This window comes from Athene noctua, chromosome 4, assembly GCF_965140245.1.
Source record: "Athene noctua chromosome 4, bAthNoc1.hap1.1, whole genome shotgun sequence".
Lineage (NCBI taxonomy): Eukaryota > Metazoa > Chordata > Aves > Strigiformes > Strigidae > Athene > Athene noctua.
In genome coordinates, this window is record NC_134040.1 from 17,065,579 (window position 1) to 17,089,649 (window position 24,071).

At 37.2% G+C, this 24,071-nt stretch overlaps 1 protein-coding gene across 3 annotated transcripts in view; it reads right to left on the minus strand.

Moving 5' to 3' along the window:
- Window positions 1–24,071, minus strand: part of FBXL5 (F-box and leucine rich repeat protein 5) — a 36,062-nt gene that overhangs the window by 4,337 nt on the left and 7,654 nt on the right. The window contains exons 2-10 of one of the 3 annotated variants that reach the window (XM_074904553.1): window positions 18,243–18,409; window positions 16,381–16,476; window positions 15,403–15,586; window positions 12,939–13,121; window positions 10,386–10,511; window positions 9,318–9,466; window positions 9,061–9,143; window positions 6,652–7,374; window positions 3,693–3,841 (exon numbers count right to left, since the gene is read on the minus strand). In XM_074904553.1, coding sequence (XP_074760654.1) covers window positions 3,693–3,841; window positions 6,652–7,374; window positions 9,061–9,143; window positions 9,318–9,466; window positions 10,386–10,511; window positions 12,939–13,121; window positions 15,403–15,586; window positions 16,381–16,476; window positions 18,243–18,409 — 1,860 coding nt within the window. Of the gene's footprint in view, window positions 1–3,692; window positions 3,842–6,651; window positions 7,375–9,060; window positions 9,144–9,317; window positions 9,467–10,385; window positions 10,512–12,938; window positions 13,122–15,402; window positions 15,587–16,380; window positions 16,477–18,242; window positions 18,459–24,071 lie in introns of all 3 variants that reach the window. The other 2 variants (XM_074904552.1, XM_074904551.1) reach the window with 2 other exon arrangements.

Consider the following 24,071-nt stretch of genomic DNA (forward strand, 5'->3'; position numbering starts at 1 on the left):
ACAGCTGTATTGAAGCTCGTAAGAAGTTCTTCTGGAAGTCTTCAGCACCAGTATTGTTACTTGAGGCAGGCCAGTACCACTCAAAACTTGGAAATTACCATGTGCAATTCTTATACCCCACAAGCAATGAAAATGCTGAGTAAGACTTATCACAGCACAGAGCTCTTGCAGGGAGGTAGAACAAGGAGATAGACGTCACCTCCCAGATTCCAGTCCATCCTGAACACTGACCATTAAGCCCTGCCCTTTCTTCCTATCTTTTAATTAGCTTTCAGTTTTTAATTTTAAACCAGTCTTATAGCAACTTAAAAATCTCAAAACTTCTAAGTAAAACTGCATCATCTGAGAAGTTTTTAGGTTCATTTCCTAATTTATTAGGCACTGAATTACAAATTACATTAACCATATCACATTGAAAATTGACCCTTCTTCCTATGCAGCATTTCTTGTCCCGTGTCCAATCCTCATAGCATCACCAGCTTTCCTTTTATAGCCTCTGATAAAGAACTGATGAAATATTCAGGGTTCAAACCACATCTCCCAGAAGCTGCCACCCTGTATTCTTTCTTAGCATATACAGGTAATTCCCATAATTTGGAAGGTATTTTATGCTCTTATTACAAGGTAGTGTCACTACTGGTTGTTTTAATAGTGAGACTATTTCATTATGACTGACTTAATTTATGTTTTGACATGTCAACTGATCTCTTCCATCACAGGTCATTTATCTCCTCTATAAATGCCCTAGCCCTCCTTAGCTTGCGCTTTTTACATTTGATACACATAGCTAAATTCAAATGCCTTTGCTTGTGATAGCCACAGAGACTGGTTTTGTTTCCCTTGCTTTATATACTACAGCTGACCTTTGGCTTCCTAATCTCTGATTTTCCCAGTCTCTGCTACTCGCCTCATTTGGACCGGACTTTGTTTTCAAATTATCTCAAAGTTCAAATGGCCTCTTTAATGTTGCCAAAAAACACTCTCTCCCGTTTCCTTTGGACTCTATATACAAGGTCTCCAAATTCATCTCACCTCACCAATGCATCAGGTTAAGCAATATGGTAACCGTATACAGACCCTTTTATATTGTCCAGTGAGATGGTCATTTCAGATCTTATAGTGGGGCTGGAATCACTTTCAGACTTAACAAGTGCTAGTAGTGATATGCCTAACTTAAATGTGTTTTAGGCTGTTTCACCTGGGAACACAAAACTAATCATTCTCATCTAACCTGCCACAGTCTACATTACTTGTTTAGTTACCTCTAAACCAGATTATTGTAATGCTCTTTACATGCACGTCTGATTACTCAGATGCTTCAGATGACCCAGAAGAGATGTCTGTTTAGTCATTGTGAACAGCTCTCAGTGTTTTGAAATAAAATACATATAAACACGTCTTGCAATGTAAGAAAGGAGCATAGCTGTTTGATTAGTCATTTTGTTACACATACCAGTGAAACAAAAATTAGTCAAAATTTCCTAGAAAGAAGTTCGGCATTTCACTAATAATACATGACAGTGCAGACCAAGACCATGGTGAAAGAACCACTCTAGACAGGACAACTGTCTGCCACCACCTCTCTGGCCACTTGTTCTAGCTCTCGCCTGTGGCAGCAGAAACATTCATGTGGTCTACAGCAAGATGAATCCCTGACACATCTAGGAAAATAATAAAAAAAGAGGGAGACACAAAAAAAGGAAAAAAAAACAGTTTGATCTGGAAAACAGATCAAACTATGACCAATTAATTTCTAAATGCCAGAAGAAAATAGTGAATCATCAGAATCACCAGAACTTTATTTCATTAATGTCCTACTTCTTTAATTACAGCACCTGAGGACTACATTAAAAAACTCTAGAAACAGAATCACACCTGAAGGCTGCAAAGAGCTACTGCTGCAGAAATCAGGGAGCCCCCTTTTCCTAAGCCTGAAGCTGACAGCACCCCAGGCTTTAAAACTGAGAATACAGATCGAACACAACTGGACAAAACAGCTAAAAGTCTAAGTGGCAAAAGGCAACTCAAACAGTGTGCTCTACAACCAAAAGTTTTAGACATTGAACAAAATCAGCAGTTCGAAGGGGTGTATCCTGACAGATTTGATTTCAGCTGCAGCTGAGCACTATCTAACTCCAAGTCTCCAGTGTTAAGCAAAACATAGGTAGAGATCCTAAACATTAGTATGCAAACCAAGAACTCAAGTCATACTAACAGTAAACAAGCTGAAAATAAATTTGGAAGTGTGCACAAATTCACAGTCTCTGCTCATAAAAACTGCATCATATTACTGCTGTGCAACAGCAGTCTGTGAACTGAGTCTGTCTAACCACAGCTGCTCTACCTCTTTAGCTTTAGTCTACTAAAACCAGAACATGAAATCTGGTATTACTGACAAGTGAAAACAGAGGAAAAATAGCGAGGAATCAGATGTAAAAGAAAAAGGCTTTTAACTGGTCTCTGACAACATCTTTAAACTCAACATAATGCAGGAAAGAAAGCCAGTGAATGATTTATAAAAAAGGAACCTTAAAATTTTTAGGTTGAAATGCTAGAAGATTTTTAAAAGCTGTAGTCTGGATGGAATGGAAGGAAGTAACAAAAAGCAAGCATCTTGAAAAAAACAGCAGTCAGTGTCAAAAAAAAGTGCTTTAAGTGCAAAAGTTATGGAAGCAAAATATGATTTAATACTTTCGCTTCTAATATTAGGATCCAATCCAAGTGCATCATCTTATACCAATTTCAATGGGTTGAATACCCAAATGTCAGTAGAGATTTACTTGCAGTACCAAAGCTCTGGCATCCTCTACCCCTGCTGTGGCTGCATCTCAATATAGATGCAAATTATTGAGCTGAACACCATGAACTACCAGGGAATATAATTTTGTTTTACACACAATTAGCTCTTATAAGCCTGTGAACTCAATTATTAGCCTCCTTTTCCCTTCCCTTCTGTTGCACTTACCTGTTTTAAATTCACACATAGAATACAAGTCACACCATGGTTCCCATCTCTAATCTATGAATGCTGACTGGGCTGAACATAACAGACTGAATTCCAGTGTGGTGGACAGTGAAAACACTTGCACCACCATAGACATTTTATGCATTTATCCAGATACTTCTCCAGCTTAGATCCATCCCTAACTTACTGACTCAAGCAAACCCAAAAAAAGTAAATTACATTTTCCATAAAGACACATGATGGTAGGATCAAAAATATCCTAATCCAAAACTACTGCAATATGGGAGGTTTTCAGGGCAAAACACAAGTCATGCCTTTCCTAAAAATCACCGTTTTGGTACCAATCTAATCAATCCTCTGTCTGAAGTTATGACCATAAAGAAAACATACAACTGCATGGTTCACAGGGAAGATATGTAAAGGGTAAGTATGTATTAGCTATATGGAGACTTACTTTCTTGCCTCTATTACGTATGCTAAACTAAATGAGATACATGGACTACAGGTAACACAGAACTGTACTAGTGTAAAAAAATCCCAGAGGAACAAATGAGGAAAAAGTGACTTAACAATTGTCATTTCATAATTAATCTGTGAAACTCAGTGCTACACAGCCAAGGAAAAAAAAAAAGTGGGGTTTTGACAGTTCTTTTTGTTTTGTTTTAAAGTGTCCTTACACCAAACACTGCTCCCCAGAAAAGCATCAATCTTCATAAAAAGACATTACCGTTAATGTTGTCACAGTAGTAAAAGTGTTCATCATTTAGAGAAGGGCATGCAGAAACTAAATCCTGCAGGCCTGCACCAGTTACAGTGAGACAACCCGAGAGGTTAAGGTGTTCTAAATGTGGCAGTCCTCCTCCCAGAGTCAATGCCCTGTTAACAGACAGAAGAGAGGTGTTAAGAACCTGAACACTAGACTGTGCCGCCTAGTCACAGGCTTAATGGTGTCTTGTAACATAAAACATACCTCTAATAAACCATGTAGTTTTAAATCTGGCAGTTTCATACCCTATAAAAGGGGATCACCCCTGAAACGGCATAACAGACCTGAAAAATGAACCCATTTCTACAGAAACTAAGAATTCCTTCTGACACGACTTAAATGGTAAATCACTTTGTTATGAATGACTCCAGAGGTGACCAAGTATTTCAGAGAACTACCAAGACATTCTTCTCCAAAACATCACGGATTTTGGCAACTCTTTCGAGGTGATGTACATTGCTCAACCCACCCCAAAAACATGACACTCCCAAGTTTGAATGCTTTCTATTTTTTTCTGGTTAAAATTATTTTGGAATCCAGACTTCTATCTTCCTAGAACTGACAGCACAGCCTCTCTCTCCCAACACACCATGTTTTTATTCAAGTAGAATTCTCTATTTTGCCTCTGAGTGCAAGAGTTCGGCTGCTGATGCAACAGCCTCATGGATGTACCACACCTGAGCAATCACTCCGTGTTAGTGTGCTTGCTTCTCTGAGAGCTCACAGGGCAGCCAGCCCAAGTTCAATCACAGATAAGCTCACCCATCTGAAAAAAACACCAGACTTGAATCATCAAGCTATAGATTCAAATCAGAACATATAACTTAAAATGCCTTCAGAGCATCACTACACAACTTTCTCCTGTCAGCAGGAAGAACTACTGACCACAAAACCAGCTATCAGTTAACAACTCTTCTATGAAATGAACTGGCAAGTGTTTCTTATTAGGAGGTTTTATTCTCTTTCCTCAAGGACTCAAACTATTTCTGGTGAGTGCAAGAAGCACTTCTTGAAGCACACTCTCAGCTCTTAAATACTGTCTTTTATCCAAAAAGCACCAAGGGGAAACCAACACCACAACTAAACCCTTCCCATGACTCAATGACCAAGTCTTTCTTTGGTCCTAGATTACCAAGTCATGAAAAAAACAGACCAGTAACATGCAAACTACACACCTAATCAGCACCTAATGAAACTTAGCAGTACCAGTCCACTCCAACATTTGAACAGCAACAAGCTCAATCACAAAGCACAGCTATCTGAAGCTTAGTCTGAGCAAGGCTAACACTGGTGAGTGAAAGAGTGTCAGAACTACCACTATAGGCAACATCTGAATAGCTGTTACTTCTGAAGATCAAATGGGGATGAAGAGACAAATCAATGCCAGCAGTGCCTCACACTTTCTCAGATGACTACAGCATACAGCACTGGCAGACATGAGGTCCTCCCACTCCAACAGCCCTAAGTGACACAGCACACCTGAGCAGGTGTCTGCAAGTACTTCAGCCTTATCACATTTTCATTATGAAGCAATAACTATATTTTTCTGACACAATGCAAAATCAGTGGCAAATATTATGACACATGGGAAATTTTGTAACTCTTGAAGCCATCTCGATGTTCAAGTCAACTATTTTTTCTCCTCCTTTAACTGTTACATGAAGTCTTATTTAACGCAATGTTCTATATATACAAAATTATCACAGAATCGTTTAGGTTGGAAGAGAGCCTTAAGATCCTCAAGTCCAACCATGAACCTAACACTGTTAAGTCCACCACTAAACCCTGTCATTAAGCGCCACATCTACATGACTTCTGAACACCTCCAAGGATGGTGACTCAACCACTTCCCTGCGCAGCCTGTTCTAATGCTTGATAACCCTTCTGAGGAAGAAATTTTTCCTAATATCTAATCTAAACCTCCCCTGGCACAATTTATGGGCATTTCATCTCACCCTATCGCTTGTTAATTGGGAGATGAGACCAACACCCACCTCACTACAACCTCCTTTCAGGCAGCTGTAGAGGGTGATGAGGTCTCCCCTCAGCCTCCTCTTCTCCAGACTAAAAAAGCCCCAGTTCCCTCAGCCGCTCCTCGTTAAGACTTGTGCTCTAGACCTTTCACCAGTTTTGTTGCTCTTCTCTAGATACGCTCCAGCACCTCAATGTCTTTCGTGTCATGAAGGGCCCAAACTGAATACAGTATTTGAGGTGCAGCCTCACCAGTGCCAAGTACAGGGGGATGATCCCAGCCCTAGTCTTGCTGGCCACACTATTTCTGATCAACCCAGGATGCTACTGGCCTTCTTGGCCACCTGGGCACACTGCTGGCTCATGTCCATCTGGCTGTTGACCAAGACACCAGGTCCTGTTCTGCCAGGCATCTTTCCAGCCACTCTTCCCCAAGCCTGTAGTGTTGCATGGGGTTGTTGTGACCCAAGTGCAGGACCTGGTACTTAGCACTGTTGAACCTCATACAGTTGGCCTTGGCCCATTGATTCAGCCTGTCCATAAATTATCCAGACAGGCTGAATAAGACGAAACTTTATAAAACTGGGAGTAACAAGCCTACTGACAGGCATAATGAAAGAATCAGTGAAACAACACAGTTTCCTAACACGAAATCACTAAAGATCAAATCTAAAAGCATAAATACTGCCTAGAACAACACATTCACAAAAATACTTGACTTCAGGGGATACATCTGAAAGGTCTGGGGTTTTTTTTTAAATCCACAAAGGAAAAGCTAGAGAAAGTTTTCAAGTCTGGTAATATAAATATTTTAAGACGAAAAGACTTACCAAAGTTTCTTCCATAAAAATGTTTCTACTGAAACTAGGGAAATTCACCCCAGACTGACCCGACAAATAAAATCAGAAAAAATGTACTGCACCAGAACACCTCAAAAATGTCTCCTCACCTGAGAGCACGATCTGTGATCTGATAACATCCAGACAGACTGAGAAACTGAAGAACTCGGGCAGTCTCTTCATCTGTTTTTTCACTCCCAGAGTCTGCAGAGTCTTTTTTCTCTGACTGCTTAGTCCTTCTTGGTTTTTTACACAGTGCAGAGGACTCTGGAAGTGCTCGAATAGTTCTTAGTGCTGTCCCAGCACAACAAAATGAGTGACCGCAGTAAATCAAGTCAGTAGAAGCACAGTGCTGCTGCCACCCTCTAGTCCTTAATCCATAAATGTCTCTATTGTAGCATGAAGCAGAACAATTAATATGGGATGTTGGTTCCATGAGACAAAATCCTTCAACGTTTCTGTGTCTCCACTCCGCAGCATCTTCAATGTCAGCTAAATCATCAGCATCTAGCATCCACACATAAGCAGAATTGAAGTCTTCCGAGCCATCAGGTTTAGTCCAATGTTGTTCACTATCTCCTCCCTCAATGAGGTTTTCATTGCTGATTGCACGCAAACAATTATACTTCCTGCTGGACTGCAGAGTAATCTCTCTGTTTTTCCACAAAGTCTTAGCATTCCTGTTTCTGCAGCTTTTCAGAACACCTCTGGTATGGTGAGTTGATATGATACCTAGTGCTCTGGAAATCCTCTCTATAGCCACATCTGTGATTTTTTCACATCCAGACAGATCAAGGTGACGTAGATTTTGACAATAACCAATCGAAGACCAACTGAAATCAGTACAAAAAGATATTAGTTGGTTGGTTGGGCTTGGGAGGGTTTTTGTCATTTTTTTGTTCAGAAACAGGTATTAAGGCTAAATATACAAAAGAACATTTCACAAGATAATTATATTAATTCACAGAATATTTAAAGACCCCAGACAGGTTAGACTTGATACTCCAAGTGCTGCATATAGGCCCAGAAAACTTATGTCTAAAGAAACATGAAATAAATCATGAATCAGTTAACAACCTGTATTTCTTTCATAAACCAAAACTTTGAAACAGAGTCCAAATTTGCCATACATTGAACAAATTTTTAAACAGTAGATCAGACTGCAAACACCATATACATGACAGTTTCAATAAGCAGCTTCTGCTGTGTATAATGTAGTTGACAAGAGCCATCTAAGTTACCAGAAATCAGTTAGCTTCTCAGAAGGCTGAAAAAAAGTTACTGAACTAGCAAATCTTGCCCACCCACCCCCCAAATACACCTGAGATGTAATACTCAGTTCAAAGTATTTTAATAGTTGCAATTTCTAGTATTTGAGTTTCTCAGACTTGTCTGTTTACACATATTGAAATATCAGTGTACCTAGATCATATATCCTCCTGTCATTTCCCATTTCTTTCAGAGAATAGCTGGATTCCTGAAATACATTCTGCATGCAGTATTAATTATTCCGTAAAAGTGATTAGAGATGGTAATGAAATTAGACTTTTTCATATTAACATAACATTCAGCCTTATCTTTTTCAACTGAAATAGAAAACTGATCTACAGTAATATAGCTGTATTATTAGCTATAAAAGTATATAGCTGATTTAAGGAAATGTTAACTATGGATAGGAAAAGGTAACTATCATTTACTTTCTGTAAGAGATTACTCATATTTACAGCAAGCCAAACTAATTTTCTGAGCTAGAAATTGAGGTGCTGGAAATATAGACAGATGGGGAGCAGCAAATAATGTTAGCTTCACTAGAGATTGACAAAAGCTCACCAAGATTCATTTCTGAGCCACATAAATTTCATAAAGGCTTTATTTCAACTAAAACTTCTTGCACAAGTAGCAGAGTGTTGCTACCAGCATCCATGCCAGTTCTGTGTTGTTAACACTCAGAACTGGAGAGCACTATATGATAGAAGTACTGAACCCTGAAATAGTCACTTGACTTGCAGTATCACAATAAAATCTTTTGGTGCAGGCTCTGCATTCATGCACTGTCCTACTGACATCAATGAAATTTCTGCAGGCTTCAGTAAAAGTCAGGAATCCACAGTTACTACACCTAAATCTTAGAGCTTTGCCTACCATTTGATCAGCGTCTTAAAACAGCATTATTCCAGACCCTATCAACTACACTGGACAAGAGAACTACCGTAACTGAGTGAATCAACAAAATCTATGGACAATTTCAAGTTGTTAACACAATTATTGTTAAGAAGAGCTACAGACTGATAGGTAATATATATCCAGTAGTGAAGACAGAGCATTTTAAATGGACATTAACACAGTTACATGCCTCAGCAATTTGTTAACTCTGGTTTAGTTCTCAGTTATGTGCAAATCCTGAACGTGATTTCTCTATTTCTATCTTCATTGGCAACAAACTAAGACATGTTTAAACATCTTCCCCCCTCAAAAAAATGGATTTTTTTTTTTTTAAAGGAAACAAACAATTATCTAACCTTTCAAATGCAGAGTCTGAAATATCAGTTTGAGTGAGATCCAAATATTCCAAGTTGGGGCAAAGCTCCAAGATCTGTCTAACCTGGAAAGAGAAGGAAAATAATCAGTAAAGACACAAGCCAGACAACATATGAATTAACATTTTCTTGAACTGCAACTCATTTTCACTACCCAAGTGTTTTAAACTCAAGCACATCAGTTATTAATTACAGACTGCATAGCTACAATTATTAAATGCCAGTTTCAAATTACATACCATTTTGCTGGACACTGCAGAACTGTAGGCCAATACTAATGTCTTCACTGAGGAGCCTACATGCGGGAGGACATTATGAATTAAGCCATGAAGTAAACGTTTTTCCATTTGTGCTATAGTAATGGCAAGTGAATCTTCAGCTGCTTCTTCTGCAAAATAAAACCAAAGACTTTAAATATTCTTTGAGCCATTTGATGTAAGATGACAATATGAACCCCAAACAAGTAATCAGGAAACTAAAGAAAGCTTACAGAGGCCTAAGTTTCAGGAAGTACCTACTTAAGCCTCATCATTAAAAAATACCTGCTTGTCTTTCTGACAGTCCTGGAGTTTAACTCCAATAGCAAGTAAAAACAGTAAGAGTCTTAACAGAAAATTGTCACTAAAGGACTTCGCAAAATATTTACTACAGATTATGGGCTGCTAGGGCTCAGGCATCTGTTTCCACAAACTTGCTTTATACATTGAAACACTATCTCAAAGGATGTTTCATATCCTGTGATATAACAGCTTAAGACAAATTTTAAATTAACCTAGAAATCATTAGTATGAAAGATGATTCATCCAAACTTCATGAAGAGATGAAGTCTAACTTTTTTACCTCCTTCCTAACTCCAGACACATCCCTGTAACTCTTCTACCTGCACTCATGTTTGTTCATCTCTCCTAGAATTAATGCAGCTCATTAAAACCAGCTGCCTGCTTCTCCCCCTCCTCATCCTCCATTTCCTTTTTTTTTTCCTGACCAGCTGGGAGTCAGGATGACATGAAGACAAGGAAAAAGAGCACTCCTTTCAGGAAACTTAAATGGTTGCTAGACAAAACATCCCAAGTTCTTTTTTACTGTGTAAGTCTACTTGGCTTAGTATCCATTTAATCTGGACAGAAAATAACTATTATTGCATTTGTCATTATTTAATGTACTCATATCAACTATGATAAAAAATGGATTTTAAACCAATTTTACAGAAAAAATTCCATTTTATACATTTATTTCTTATAGCTGTGTCATCTTCAGGGGAGAGAAAAAAAAAAATAAAAAAAATCCCAAAATCAGAATTTACATACCAGATTCATCTATGTCAGCATCTTCATCCCATTCCTGGAAAGCACGACTTTCATCTTTTCTATTTTTCACCCATTCCTCATCAGGTTCCATCTCAAGATCTGTCGCAGGACCACTATACCAATCACCTATTCACCCCACACACACCCCCAAAAAAGAAGGAAAGGAAAAAAAAAGTTAAGACAAACTTCTCATCACTGCAGAAAATAGCAATGTTAACTTCTCAGTATACTGTGACCTAACCCGAAGTTATATATGAGTTCTACATTCATCTCAACTAAGGTCTGACTGAACCTTGACATAATTCTTGTTTGATCTGTATTTTAAAGCTTCACAAGATTCCTGGAACAGTTTCAGCACTGTTACAGAACTCACAGCCTATTATGCTATTCTGAGACATGCCTGTTGTCCTTATTTTCTTAGTAGGTACCACCAATATGAGTGCAAAAAACCCAGAAACTATTATGGAATATTTGGACCATGTAGTTGCTGAAGTTCTTTCAGTAATCTCAGTAGTTCTTTAAGTAGATAAATTAACCATCAACTTTTAGTATAACACTTGGTTTAAGACATTTCCATTTTACTCTGGAATCTCACAAATATACAGTCAACTGGGATGTATTTTATTAGCCTGTTTTTAGTCACTGCACATGACAACTCCTGGATCAAGAAATCAAAGTTCCAGAAGTAGCCTACTTAAAACAGCTATACAATACTCAATTATAACATACATATGACTCAAATCAATAGATAATAATTTTTTAGAACATCTGGATGAACATGAGTATCAGCAACAGCTCTACTGTTTGAGTTGGTAGGGCACCTGCTCTCCCCGAGGGTTACTGCACAGGCATTCATTTACTTCTAGTTTGGGTATATTGGTAGTGCTGGGCTCTGTATAAGCAGGTCTGCTGCCTCCCTCAGTGCTTTAAACAAACACCTTATTCTACCCTCTCACTGCGGAGGGATCCTACTACCCCCAAAGCAACAGCAACTCCTGTTGAATGGTATCTAAAGGAACAAGGTTTCTTATAGGAGCAACACAGTGACAATGAAATCCTAACTGACTGTCAACCAGCTGTGAAGCAAAATGTTTCAGTGACATTTCTCATATTCTCTAACCCATCTTTATAATGCATAAAAAGTGCCAGAAGCCCTCTCTATATTAGGAGGGGAAAAAAGTTAAGTTTTTAACTAAGCCTGCAGTTTTATATTCTTTTTTTTACCCTCTGGCAGTAAAACCCATTTAAGAAGCTTCCACCAAGGCTAGAGCACTTCTGCACAGACAACTATAGCAGTATAGACAGTACATCATGACACTAGCCTCCTTTTGTGCCAAAATCAGGTTTAGGAATAAGACATTTTAAGCAGTTGCCAATTATCTTTTTTGCGTAGCACTGAATTATTGAGACATCTAGGTTTTAGATGAAAATTTAACGATTTGAACTCTGAAATCCCTCCTCTCCATTCAGTCTTTTGCAGTTCAGGGACCAAACTATTATTTTCAGTAATATTCATTCAACCAAAAATATTAATTCAGACCCAAAAGTCACATAACTCCTCTCTGCCTTGTACAGATTTTAGAAGCCATAAAGGTCTGGCCAGAAAGAAGTTTTCAGTTGTATGTATCTCAGAATGTAAGTTATGTATTATTAGCTTTCTCTCTTAAGTCTTAAAAGCACATACAATATAGCTTATTAAACAGCACGGATTGTCTTTCTATTCAACTACACTGACATGGCAGCAATTGTGATGCCTGTAATGCAGCAATTGTGATCATTTAATACTCACATAAATATGAAAAAATACAAGTATTTAAACCTACAAATATACTCTGATGACTTGTAAGAGGCCTCATTGGAATACAGAGTATTTTGTCTATTTGAACTGGTACTTTTGCAAAGGTTACACTTCTCAATAGGAAATTCTAATTAACATGAGAGTTTGAAGAACGGAAGTTATAAAAACCACTTAGTCTTACCGCAGTACAAGTTACTGAAGTAATATACCTAAAAATCAATTCTAAAACTAACATTCATACAGGTTTCTTCAAAGTTTGAATATAAAGAAGAGATTGTGAGGAAATCTTAGAATTCTATTTGTTTCAAACTTCCATTCTGCAGTTATGTATTTACTTTCTACCTAGTAACCTAGTAAAATAAAAATTTTACTGATATAGGTGCAACAGCAGCATTTATAATTCAAAACCCCTTAGATTCATAAATCATAACTAATATGTATTAGTAAATATACTTGTTAGTGTTCATACAAGCAAACAAACCTCAGTAAAACTCATCAACAGTTTGCATACAAGAGCTACTCATGAGTTACAACCAAGACAACTTTTAGTTTCTTAATTCTACAAGATGGTAGCATGTTTTGGGGATTTTTAACACCTAACCAAGTTTCAGGGCACTATCCTTGATAGAAACTTCCAGCATGCTCAGCTCTCAGGTTCATGGTACATGACAGCCTATACTAAAGAGTTCTCTTTTATAGACTCAGAAATTCTGATAATTGACAGACTTTCAAAGGAATAATTAAATTTAACCTACCTCTGGCCCAGCGAACAGGGTAAAGATGTTTCCAGAGAGATCCAGTTTTAGCCAACTGTGACCATTCAGTGCTTACTTGACTACACTGACATAACTCTTGGGGATTAAGGTAACTGAAAATGGTCAGCATTACTTCAGGAGGAAGATTAGTAATATTTGTGGTGTGCCCTGTTACTTCAGCTTCTGAAATATAGAAAGGGTGTGTTAAGTGAAGCAGAGACTCATAAGTTTAAATAATAGTAGTGGAACTCACATTTTGACTAGGGCAATGAAAGAAGTGTCTAAAAAAATTTTAAACAATTGTAAAGAGTTGAAAAAAATAGGTATCGCTTTGGCTTTAAAAATCTTTCACTGTAATAACACCTTAAAAAACAAAACAACAAGAAAAATCGGCTCAGTTTTTTGCTGGCAATTTTCTCAACTGGCTTTTTCCAATCCTGACCCCCCTAGGGTCCAGAGAGGCCCTGGACAAAAGTAAACTGCTGCTATTCAACCACATCAAGATGAAAGCAGTATCTGCTATAAATTAAATGCTTTTAAAAAATGTCTTCTGTCATAGATGATATATATACCTGCTTTGCCACATTCCCAGGAAACAGTACTAGCACACCGAATCTACCAGCTGGGACCACTCTCACTGACAGCGCTCAACCTCTTGACTGGGACACAGCAAGAAGCCCATGCTTAACTCTTTGCAGCTGTCTCATATTTTATTTGGAGCTTTAACTGTAGCACAGAATTAATTTTAACTTCTGAGTGGTAACAAGCCATTCAGGTTGTAAAGTACCCGTAAATATTAGAGACTAAAGTTTGTCCACTGTAATTAATACTTCAACAGACAGCAGCAGGAACCATCTCTAATAGCTCTCCCGTATCGCCATAGCACCAAAAGAGCTGCAAACTACATAAAATAACAAATGTAGTGATTTGGTTAGTGGGGGTTTTTGTTGGTTTAAGAGAATTTTTGATGCTTTAAGGACAATTTACTTGAGAAATAAATATTTCTAAAACACTTTCCAGGAGTCCTTAGAAATAGCAGGTTTCCCAAATTAGTATTATTTCCAAAATTAAATATAAATTTATTTTTTACATTTAGCATACAAAGTACATAAGACTTTACAGCAAGATGAGCAATCAGGTTTCTTTTTACAAAGAAGTTTCAAAAGTGAGCATAACTTTACCGTGTCATAATCTATTGCTACTTTAAAAAAAAAAAAAAAAAAAAAACAATTTCACTTGATGAATCAATATATTTATTCATATACCTGGCAAGTCACTGCAGGTAAACTACAGAGAATTTCACACTAAAATGCAGCTAAAACTGAGGAGTGCAAGCTGTGTTATTTTCTTCCATTTTTAAAAAATGGATGGAGGATATTTGCCTCTTCCTAAAGTCCAGAACACAACCACTGCAGAATTACTACTGTCCCAAAACTGCTATTCCAGCTAGACTTAACAGCAAGTAATGCCATAATGCTACTTCTGTCACATTCATCTGTTCAGACTCAATAGTATTTCACACCATGGACCATGATCTTTTCTGAAGGCTTCACCTGGAGGGCAGAAAATGACCAGTTCAGTAGTTCAGAGAAGTCAAGTTCCAAAAAACTGATTACAGAGTTGTTTTTCTAATGAGAGCACCACATCTTATCAACACACAAAGTCAGTTCATGAGGGCTTGTTCTACTTAGCAGTTTCACACCCCAGTATTACATTTCTGGCACAAGAATTCCCTTTCTTTGGAGCATCAAATCCTCTTTGTAATTAAGAGTGGAAACTGTAAACATGGGCAACTTGGGCTGCTTCAGCAATCATAAAATAAGCCTAAAGTACACTTTAATAGTTATTCATTTATTCTAAGTTTCATCAGGAAAGGTAGTCACAGATGAACACGAATATCCACTTTCAGAATGCATGTTTCCTCTGACATACTCGCATGCTGCACAGATTCATTCCCCCGCATTACTCCACACCCAGAGTTTCTTCCTTTCTGATTCCTGAGAGGGCCAGGGAAGTTAAGCAGTGGAGCTGGCGAAGGCGAGTTGCTTTTCAATCTGAAATACTGTCAGTTAGCTAACTATTCTGTGTTATTAAACCATTAACAGAGAAGCTTACAAAGCAGTCCTGAAAAACAAGAATTAAATGCAGGGTCTGCAAATAGAAAATATAATTTCAATGGAAGTATGAAATTAGAAATTCATTATCATTTCTATTATATCAAATATTACCGTAGGAGGGAAGGGAGAGAAAGAAGGTTGAGAAAAAGTAAACAGTTAAGTACTATCTACTTTACAACCTGCCAAGCCACCTGTATCAAACAGTAAAGTTCCTGAAGTTTCACAACTCATTTGAAAAAATTCCCATCTATTTTATCTGCTCATATGTAATTTTAGGTATGTCACTGGTAATAAGGCTTTTTAGATTAAAACTGCAGTTTGAAAATCACTTTAATTAGATGTTTCACCTTGATCTGCCTTTTCATCCACAGAATACTTGAAGACTTTCTGAAGCTCTTCTGCTTGATTCCACTTACTAAGACCCCTGAATTCTGCGGCCTCCTTCTGTGAGCAGTGCTGTGCAATTACTTTCTTCTTAATATCTTTCAATTCTTCATAAGTAAAGTATTCCATCAACATTGGCTGAAAAACCTAAAGGAAAAAGGAAAAAAAAAGTCCAGTGCAGACAGATAGCCAATGATACACAGACATACCAACACAGAATTGCCTGTTTCAAATTATCTCCAAGTAAAGTATGTCATACATAAAGTGAACCTAAGAACAGGACCATGGAAGTTTTCAGTTCCAATGCTCTGCTTGCCAATGGATCACTGCATGATCTCAGACAAGCTGTTTAACTGTTTTCCCCAAAAGAAAAGGGAAGTGATTATAGTTGCTTAAACTACGTAACTTACCGAGGCACTCACACAGAAGGCAAAGTGGCAAGGAAGAAAACATGAGAAAGCATTCCTCTTGAACAGACTTCGGAAGATATACTCTCTCCAGAAGATGCTTCCCAGTTTTCAGATACCCATAAATCATCAGACTGGCAGTACTAGTCTACATTTCATATATAGGTCAGAGGCTGTTTGGGAGTGTCAGTTTGAGTCATGAAGCACTGGTTTACAGGACTTCTCTTTTTCCTTGCTAGACATCCCCTTAAATAACTACCTGCTGCAAAGAAACCCCAGCACCAGTGGACTTTCGCTATCGTTTTTTTTAAAGGGCCAGAATTTCATCAAATTTTCAATATATTCACTGTTTCAGAATGTCTGACTTTGCAGTCAGAGAACATAACAATGACACCACAGTCCTGAATGCAAATTGGTATAGTAATAAAAACAGAGAATTGTAAAAAAATTGAACCTTTAAGCCCTCTGTCTCTATTCAGTCATTCCAAACCCCAAGGAAGATCTGTATAATATTTAAGGAAAATTTTTACCTACCTCCTCTTCCTCTTTCATATGAGGAAGGAAATCCCTGGTAAAGGCTTCCAATCTCTCCTTCAGCTGTTTCGCATAGTTTAGCTGTTCATATTCATTCTGAGAAGAAATCAAAGATTTAACTATTACCTAATCTTGTCCATTCATTCAAGGATTGAATTTAAATAAATCAGTGTTTCACAGTAAAGCCCATTATGTCTTCCCCATGCATGCAGCATGTTTCCTCTATTTCATGGTAAGAATGTGTTCACTTACAAAGTTTCATGACAAGTTGACAATCTGTACTGGCCCGTTACTAGGCAGAACAAAGTATTCCCTTCCTGCCTGATATTAACAGATATGAATTAACTTGTCTAATCATGTTTTTACTTTGGAGCAAAGACTGAAGTCTGCCAATGTGCAGTCTCACCCAAAGGTCAAAGTAGCAACACAGTAATGTAAGTGTTTGCATGTTTTGCATAAGAATTATTCTAGGATACAGCCGTTCCACTTCATTTTTTTAACAATGTACATTTGTCATTAGTCATTCTAGAATTCCACCTTCCAAATTATAATCAGAATTTCTAGTCAGCCATGCTCTATAGATATTTACTTTGGAAATGGAAAGAACTCTTAAATAAAGATGTAACTGACTTAAATGTTAAGGTTAGACCAAGCTCATCTATCAATGTCAGCTAGTTCTCTGTAACACCAATAAGCTGAAGTCTGCCTAGTAATTGCAACATATTGAAGTTCCTCATAGCTCTTACAGTAAATGTTGTAAGTTTTTCTTTTCAAAATTCTACAACATCAAGAAACCCTATTACAGAAAAAAGCTTAAGCCATCAGTCTAAATTAAACTAGCCAGACTCTCAAAAAAGGTTAAACACTTAACATATCTTGAGAGCTAGAGAAGTCTGGTTTTCCACACTTAAGAAATCAAGTAACAGAATAACACTAGCATCCTATCAGAAAAGGTATAACACAAATCCAAGTGTTAAATATTCCCTCTCCTTCACCTTCCTTCATTTTCGAACTCATTAATGGAAACAACACAAATTTTAAGGTTTGATATGCACTGAGAAAATAATTATTTTCAGGATTCCCAGGTCAAAACCAACCTTGGACAATAAAACGGAATCTGCTTATCTATTATTTTTCTTACTGAAATTATGAACTAAATAGGTAATATGGGATGCCAAATTATTACTGGAGACTATAGTTCTTAAGAGTGCAGGAAGGAGGAGCTGAGTTGGGTACTCCAGAGGAAAGGCAGAGAATTCAAGCAGGATTCTACTGGAGAAGAATTTAACAACTTTAAGTTGTGAAAAAGCCAGATGGAGAAATAACATTTAGAGTTTCTTGAGGACTGAAACATTAACAGCATTACTGAGCAACCTATTATTGAAAGGACTAACAGAATAAAACAATGCCTTTAAGTCCTGTAATCATCTCCATTTGTGACAATAATACAGTGCTATGTGCCACAAAAAAGAAAAAAAAAAAAGATACTTGGTTTCCTAACAAATAAATAAAAACCATTCTTTCTATACTTAGGAACAGTTTTGACCAGTTAGCAGAAAGCAGTCTTTGTATGTGAAACTTCCATGTTGCCTCTCCCAAAACACCTCCAATTATGCAGTGATGGACTTCTGTCACAACATACACCCCCCTAGAGAATTTTTACTAGAAATTTAGTAACTGTGATGAATGGCAAAAGAATTTGGTTCAGACTGGAAAGTTTTCACTACTGTATGAATAAACCACAAATGTTTCTTCTTCCTCTTTAGTTTATTTGTAAAGAATATTAAGAAAAGTTGAGGTAAACTAATACATAAGCACAGTATGTTTTCCTTCGACACAAGGCCTTCTTATAGTCTACTTACCTTTACATTCTTTAACCCTTTCTCAAAGAGGCTAAGCATCTCTGAGAGTTTGTTGTCCGAGTGCACATTGTACACTGTCCGGCTACGTTGCTGAAGTAAACCAATGATACACTCATTTTCAATCTGCTCATGCATTTTAAATTCCTTGAATGTGGCATAAAGAGATTGCAGAAGAGCCCGAAAATCATTGTTATTGGAGAAGTTGGTCTTGGAAAGCTAGAAGAAAGAAAAGCTCATAAAAAAATCAATGAAAATCATATCAAGGTTAAGTTAAATCCTTAGAACAGGTATTAGGTCCTGTTATTCATCGCTCACATTACTTGTAATGTAAAAGCTGAAAACCTTCAGTTTTCTATATAAAACTGACAAAAATAAAATTTGAATTTGCATTTGAGTGACTCACTTCAAAGACATCAAAAACTAGAGTAATGAATGCTTTTAATTTCAACATTCAAGTGCAATAGATTTAAAAAACCCAAAAATCGGAATTCAAGTGCATACCTAGGAATACACAAACTAGTCTTCTATTTGAACACCAACTTTCCAGTAATTTATCTAACTGGTGCATTAAAATATAATTTAACACAACTTCTTCCAGAAGTGGGCACGATTAATATTGGCATTTGAATACTACAGATTAACAAACACATAACAGCCCTATTAATATGACTTTTGAAATTTTTCACAGAATTTGTAACTATTTTCACCTTCATGACTGAACTTGCCATTTGATTTTTGTTAACAACTGACAAATTCTACATAAAAACCTCAAGCTTGTTTTCAAACTTCCAAAAACTCATTATGCATGGTCACTTCATGTATATGTTTCCTCCTACAGTTCATCAAAACATTATGCCATTCACACTCAGATTCTGTTAGCTCCCCAAAATAAGTTAACCAAGCAGTTTTACTACAATGTTGTGCCTTTTGAACGAGGTTTAAGTAAACTAAGAGATTTAACTGCACAATTCCCTTATTTCTAGTGACAACTACATAACTGCATTTCCCATCACAGGCTCTGAAGGAAAAAAGCAGCTATAAATTTTAGAAATATTGCAAAGAACTAATGATAACTACGGAAGTTTAACAAATCATACTATATGCAGTAATGCATATTGTAAAGAAAAGTGCATTATGTTTAATCAGACAAATTCCTAAGGCAACTGTCTCATTCCACAGGAATGAAGAGAGCTTAAGAAAACAGGAAAGTCGTATGATCACTTTTTATAGGAAGATCATCCTTAAGAGAACAATGCAGTTATACCACTAGCTTTAAGCCAGTAAAAAATCAAAGTTGCGTTTAAGCAACATTAACCAATCTTGTGAAACACTGAAATAAACAAATGTAGAAAGATTTCCTGGTAGAAATCAATGCAATCTCCCCAACTCGCAGGTAAGTGAAGGGCTTAGCCACCTTCCCAGATCTACATTTTAATCCGTGCTGGGAAGCCATTTCCATAGGCCCTTGAGCCTACCTTTAGCAACATATTATCCACAAGGTACCCTGCGTCCTACCAAGTGAAAACAAACTATACTAGCTGTTTCAAAAGGTTTACAGTGGACCAAGAACCAACAAATTAAGACAGCACAAAGTTTGAGGTAACACGGTAGCGTCATTACTACATGCATATAGTCACTGTTAGCAACAACACGTTTTAAAACTGGATTTTTCTTTGGTAAATGTCAAAACCCAGTATTTTTTTTCCCATTCTTATGTTTTATTCCACATGCAGCTTCAACAGTTATAGCCTACAGCAGTATACAACAGCAAGCATTCTAAAAGTAAAAATATTTTAATCTAATTCAGAAAACAAACCACTGTAATATTCAGAAGTGTTTTAGTTTACAAAGATTCTGGAATCTAAAGGATTTACTAGAAATAGGAATCTGAGACATATGTTCATATGTAATACATACATCAAAACCAACCATAAATAGAGATATCTAAAACTTCTATCATTTAAAAAAACCCAAATGTACTTATTCATTCTGACATTGCATTGCCACTTCCTGGCAATGCACTAGCAATGCAACCAAAACACACTGGACACCTGCCAAGTACTTACGCAACTCCAACTCAGCTGTGCATACAGTACATTACATGCTGTACATATGAGCAAAATGACCATTTTATGGAAATAACAAATTTACTTAGCCTCAACAGAGACAGAAAATAGAGCAAAGTGACAGGTTTTGGGGGTTCTTCCAGTATCTTTTAGAACAACCACTGACAGGTCAGAAAAAATTCCTGTTTGCGATGCACTGTGTTAGGATGAGGCATGCATTGGTACATACTTATCACAAATGGGAAAAGATCTTGGCTCCAAAAACCATTTCTATCCTATGCTAAGCTCAGAGAATGTAATATACAGAGCAGTAGTACTAGATGAGACAAAAGGTGAGACTTTCCACGCTACAGAACTAAAGGCTGAACACGCACAGGAGATGGATGCAGAAATACCTGTTCAGGACAGCCTCCTCACCTCCGACCATTTAAAATTCAGACCTCTACAACACTGAAGTTTGGCTTCATTTTTCTTCATCAAGGACTGTCTCAAAATTGCCCATTCTACTGATAACAATCCACAATACCTGAAGTCAGTCCCCAAAGACCCTTTTCCCCAAGAATACCATTTGCTCGGCATTTTGATTCATGTAAAAATGTAAACAAGGCTGCTGAAGTGTGTAACAGGAAGGTTAAGCAAACTATTGTATTTTGCTGTCAAGAAAAAAAAAAAATCACAAAATTGCTTCTGATATAAAATAGCATCTTCTCATCCTCCCCACTCAAAGTCTTTTCAGGACTCAAAAACTTCTGTTGAATCTATTATCATCCACAAATCTGGAAAATAAAGAATCTCTTCATGCATGCAATTTAAGAATTCCTGTTATAAATGTATTGTTATAGAAGCCACTGCAACATGAAACACTTGCATATTCACCTCTGTTACTGAGGCTTCCAGCAGATATCCAAAAGATTAGGAACTATGGAGAGGATATTGAAGTTTAATGATTGTACTTGAATCAGCAATCGGTACATTAAAAAGGTCAGACAAAGCTGAGGAAAACTGGCTTTTCAGAGGACAGGTAGCCTAGCAACAAAGTCACTTGGTCAGATCCGTAATTTCATTACGAGGACTGATGAAGTCTTATGACAGGGGACCAAGACTATTAACAGAGAGCAGCTGCTCCACTCCAAGGTCCACTTTTCACCAGCTCTACACATGGAAAACCAGTGCAGGAGTTTAGTAGTACGAAAAGAGAAACACCAGACCCTAAACTCAGAGAATCTCAGGATAATGGCAAGGGGGAGGAAATGGATCATATGAAGGATATTTGCTGACTTGTCAAAAATATAAAGCACAGTGCATGTGTGATCCCTGAGCAGCCTTACAACACACCGTACTAAACTGATTATCACAGCCACACGTGTTAAGAGACACCTGGGAGCCTTCTGGACTTTTGAAGACATTACAGTTAAACAATTTTAAGTTACAACACTACTGGTTTTGTGTTTGGAATGCAAACTCTAATTGAGGAGTGGTACCACTACAGAAATGGTCCTGGTGCCTTCCTGAAGTTTCATGAAATTTAAGAATCATGCATTATCCAAGCAGCCTAAGCAACAAGCCAAACAGACAGTCAAACCCATTGCAAATTCTGCCTGAAACATTTCATAGACCTTGGGCTGATGCAGGCATACTTTAAAAGTAGCCAGGAGCTGTTAATTCAGTATTAACTTTATTTATTAAACCCTTACAAAGACACCAAAAAAAACCCACAACACATCAACTTTATTTCATGTAAATGAGGGAAGGCACATCCAATATCCTAGGGCCACTGTGGTGCCAGCAGTGAAGCAAAGCACGAAGTCACAAAACGTACAAAATCTATTCCAAGTAACAGCATGACAAGGAGATAGTCATGCTAACCTAAGACTGCTGTTTTCCTCTAAAATTCTTTGTACTTAAAATTTAGGAGGGCTACAGTATACAATACTTAAAACCAAGGCAGAAACAAAAATCAGAAATATTAATTTTTCATCACAGCTGAAGCAATGTATAAACTAGTATTAGGATTATTAAGAAGCATCTTAGAAGTTTTCTGCAGTTGATGCAGGATCAGCAAGATTCCACCCTTCCTTTGCAGGAAAAAACCCCAGTAACTCTGAATTAACAAATCACTTGATCAACATATTTTTAAAACCTCAAATTACAAAATTAAAGAATAGCTATGCTTGAAAAATCTTTGTAGCTCAATCATATACTCAATCAGGTGAGTGCCCAACTCCACTGGACTACCACAGAAGCATGAACATGGTACAGAGATGTACCATGCAAACAAACATCCTTCCTTACTGTAAGCTATTTTTTTTTAATTTCTATGCTTCAAGAACAAGATGATAATACCAGCAAGATAAACAGTAATTGCTATTTATGCAGTGCTTCACATTTACGCTGCTCAACTGAAGGTACATCTACATTCAACTCTTATATCTCCTCTTAGTTCTTCCAAGAAAAAAAAAAAAAACAACTAAACTTTGTCAAATGAAAAGATTACTTCTACCCAAAATGTTACGAATGAGTAACTGCTAACTCAACACTGCTAATTAAATCACCAAACAAAACACAGTATTACTTGGTTTCTGGAAATGTTTCACATATGTGCCAATATGGAAAAATGTCTTCCTAGAATAAGAAGAAAATTAATTTTCCAGAAATGTTAGTTTACAGTGAGTAAATTGAAACAGTTACAAAATAATACTTATGCCAAAAATACATTTAATGAGTGCAAAGGTTTTCTTCTTCCTTAAAAATATCCAAGCATACTATTAACTGGCAAGGAGAAAGCAGCAAGGAGGAATAAAGTAGTACACTGCTGTTATCAGACTAGCACCACAGTAAGGAGAGTCTAGGCTGTGTGCTAACTTTCCCAGCTACAAGTATCTCTCTACTCCCAACTACAAGCTGGAAAACAACAAAACTGAGGAAAGGGCACAGGAAAGGGAAGAAAATTGTTTTCTCCACCCGGCCCAAAGATTTCAAAAATTCAAAATGGAATAATTGTTCAAGGTTAAAGAAGTTAAAAGTGGCTACAACTTCACAAACTTTATTTCAAATGAGGGTTTCCCCATCAGCACTTGTAACTTCTGAACAACCCTAAAAATTCAGACTAGTATCTAAAAAAAACCTGAAGGCAATTTTTCTTTTTCATGTATCATCACAAGTAACATTTGATAGGCCATTCCTATATATTCTGCTTTCCATGTGTAACCACTGCGCTCATTAAGACCTATACAAGTAGCTGATTGTCACTGAGGGCAAAATATATAGTATTCCTGATAATCAATGCAGACTAGATTTCTACCACTAGTTAACTCAGATTTAAAACTCGTTTTAGAAAAAAAAAAAAGTGTAAAATCTTTTTCATTATGGAGCTGTCAGATCACTTTGATTTAAAAGACCTAACATTTTTAGAATAGAATAGGACCAGGAAAAAAGAAAAAGCAAGATAGCATTACTAGTCAGTTAAAACTTTTCACTCCCATTTTTAGGTATTACCACTTCACATACGCAACAGCACTAAAATTCAGAGGACAGGAACTTGGGACTCTGCAGAGATACTATCTCAATTTTATGAGCAAGAAAATGGCGGGGCAAAGACCATAACAAGGTGTGCCTGCGTCAACACAAGAGCATGTGGTTTCATGTTATACTGAATCTGCTGTAAATTAGGGGGTGGGATGGAGGAGGAAGCACCCAGAAGCAGCAGCCTTGCTCCTGCTCCAGCTGTACATTCCTTCTGCTTCCCTGGAATATGCTCTAGCAA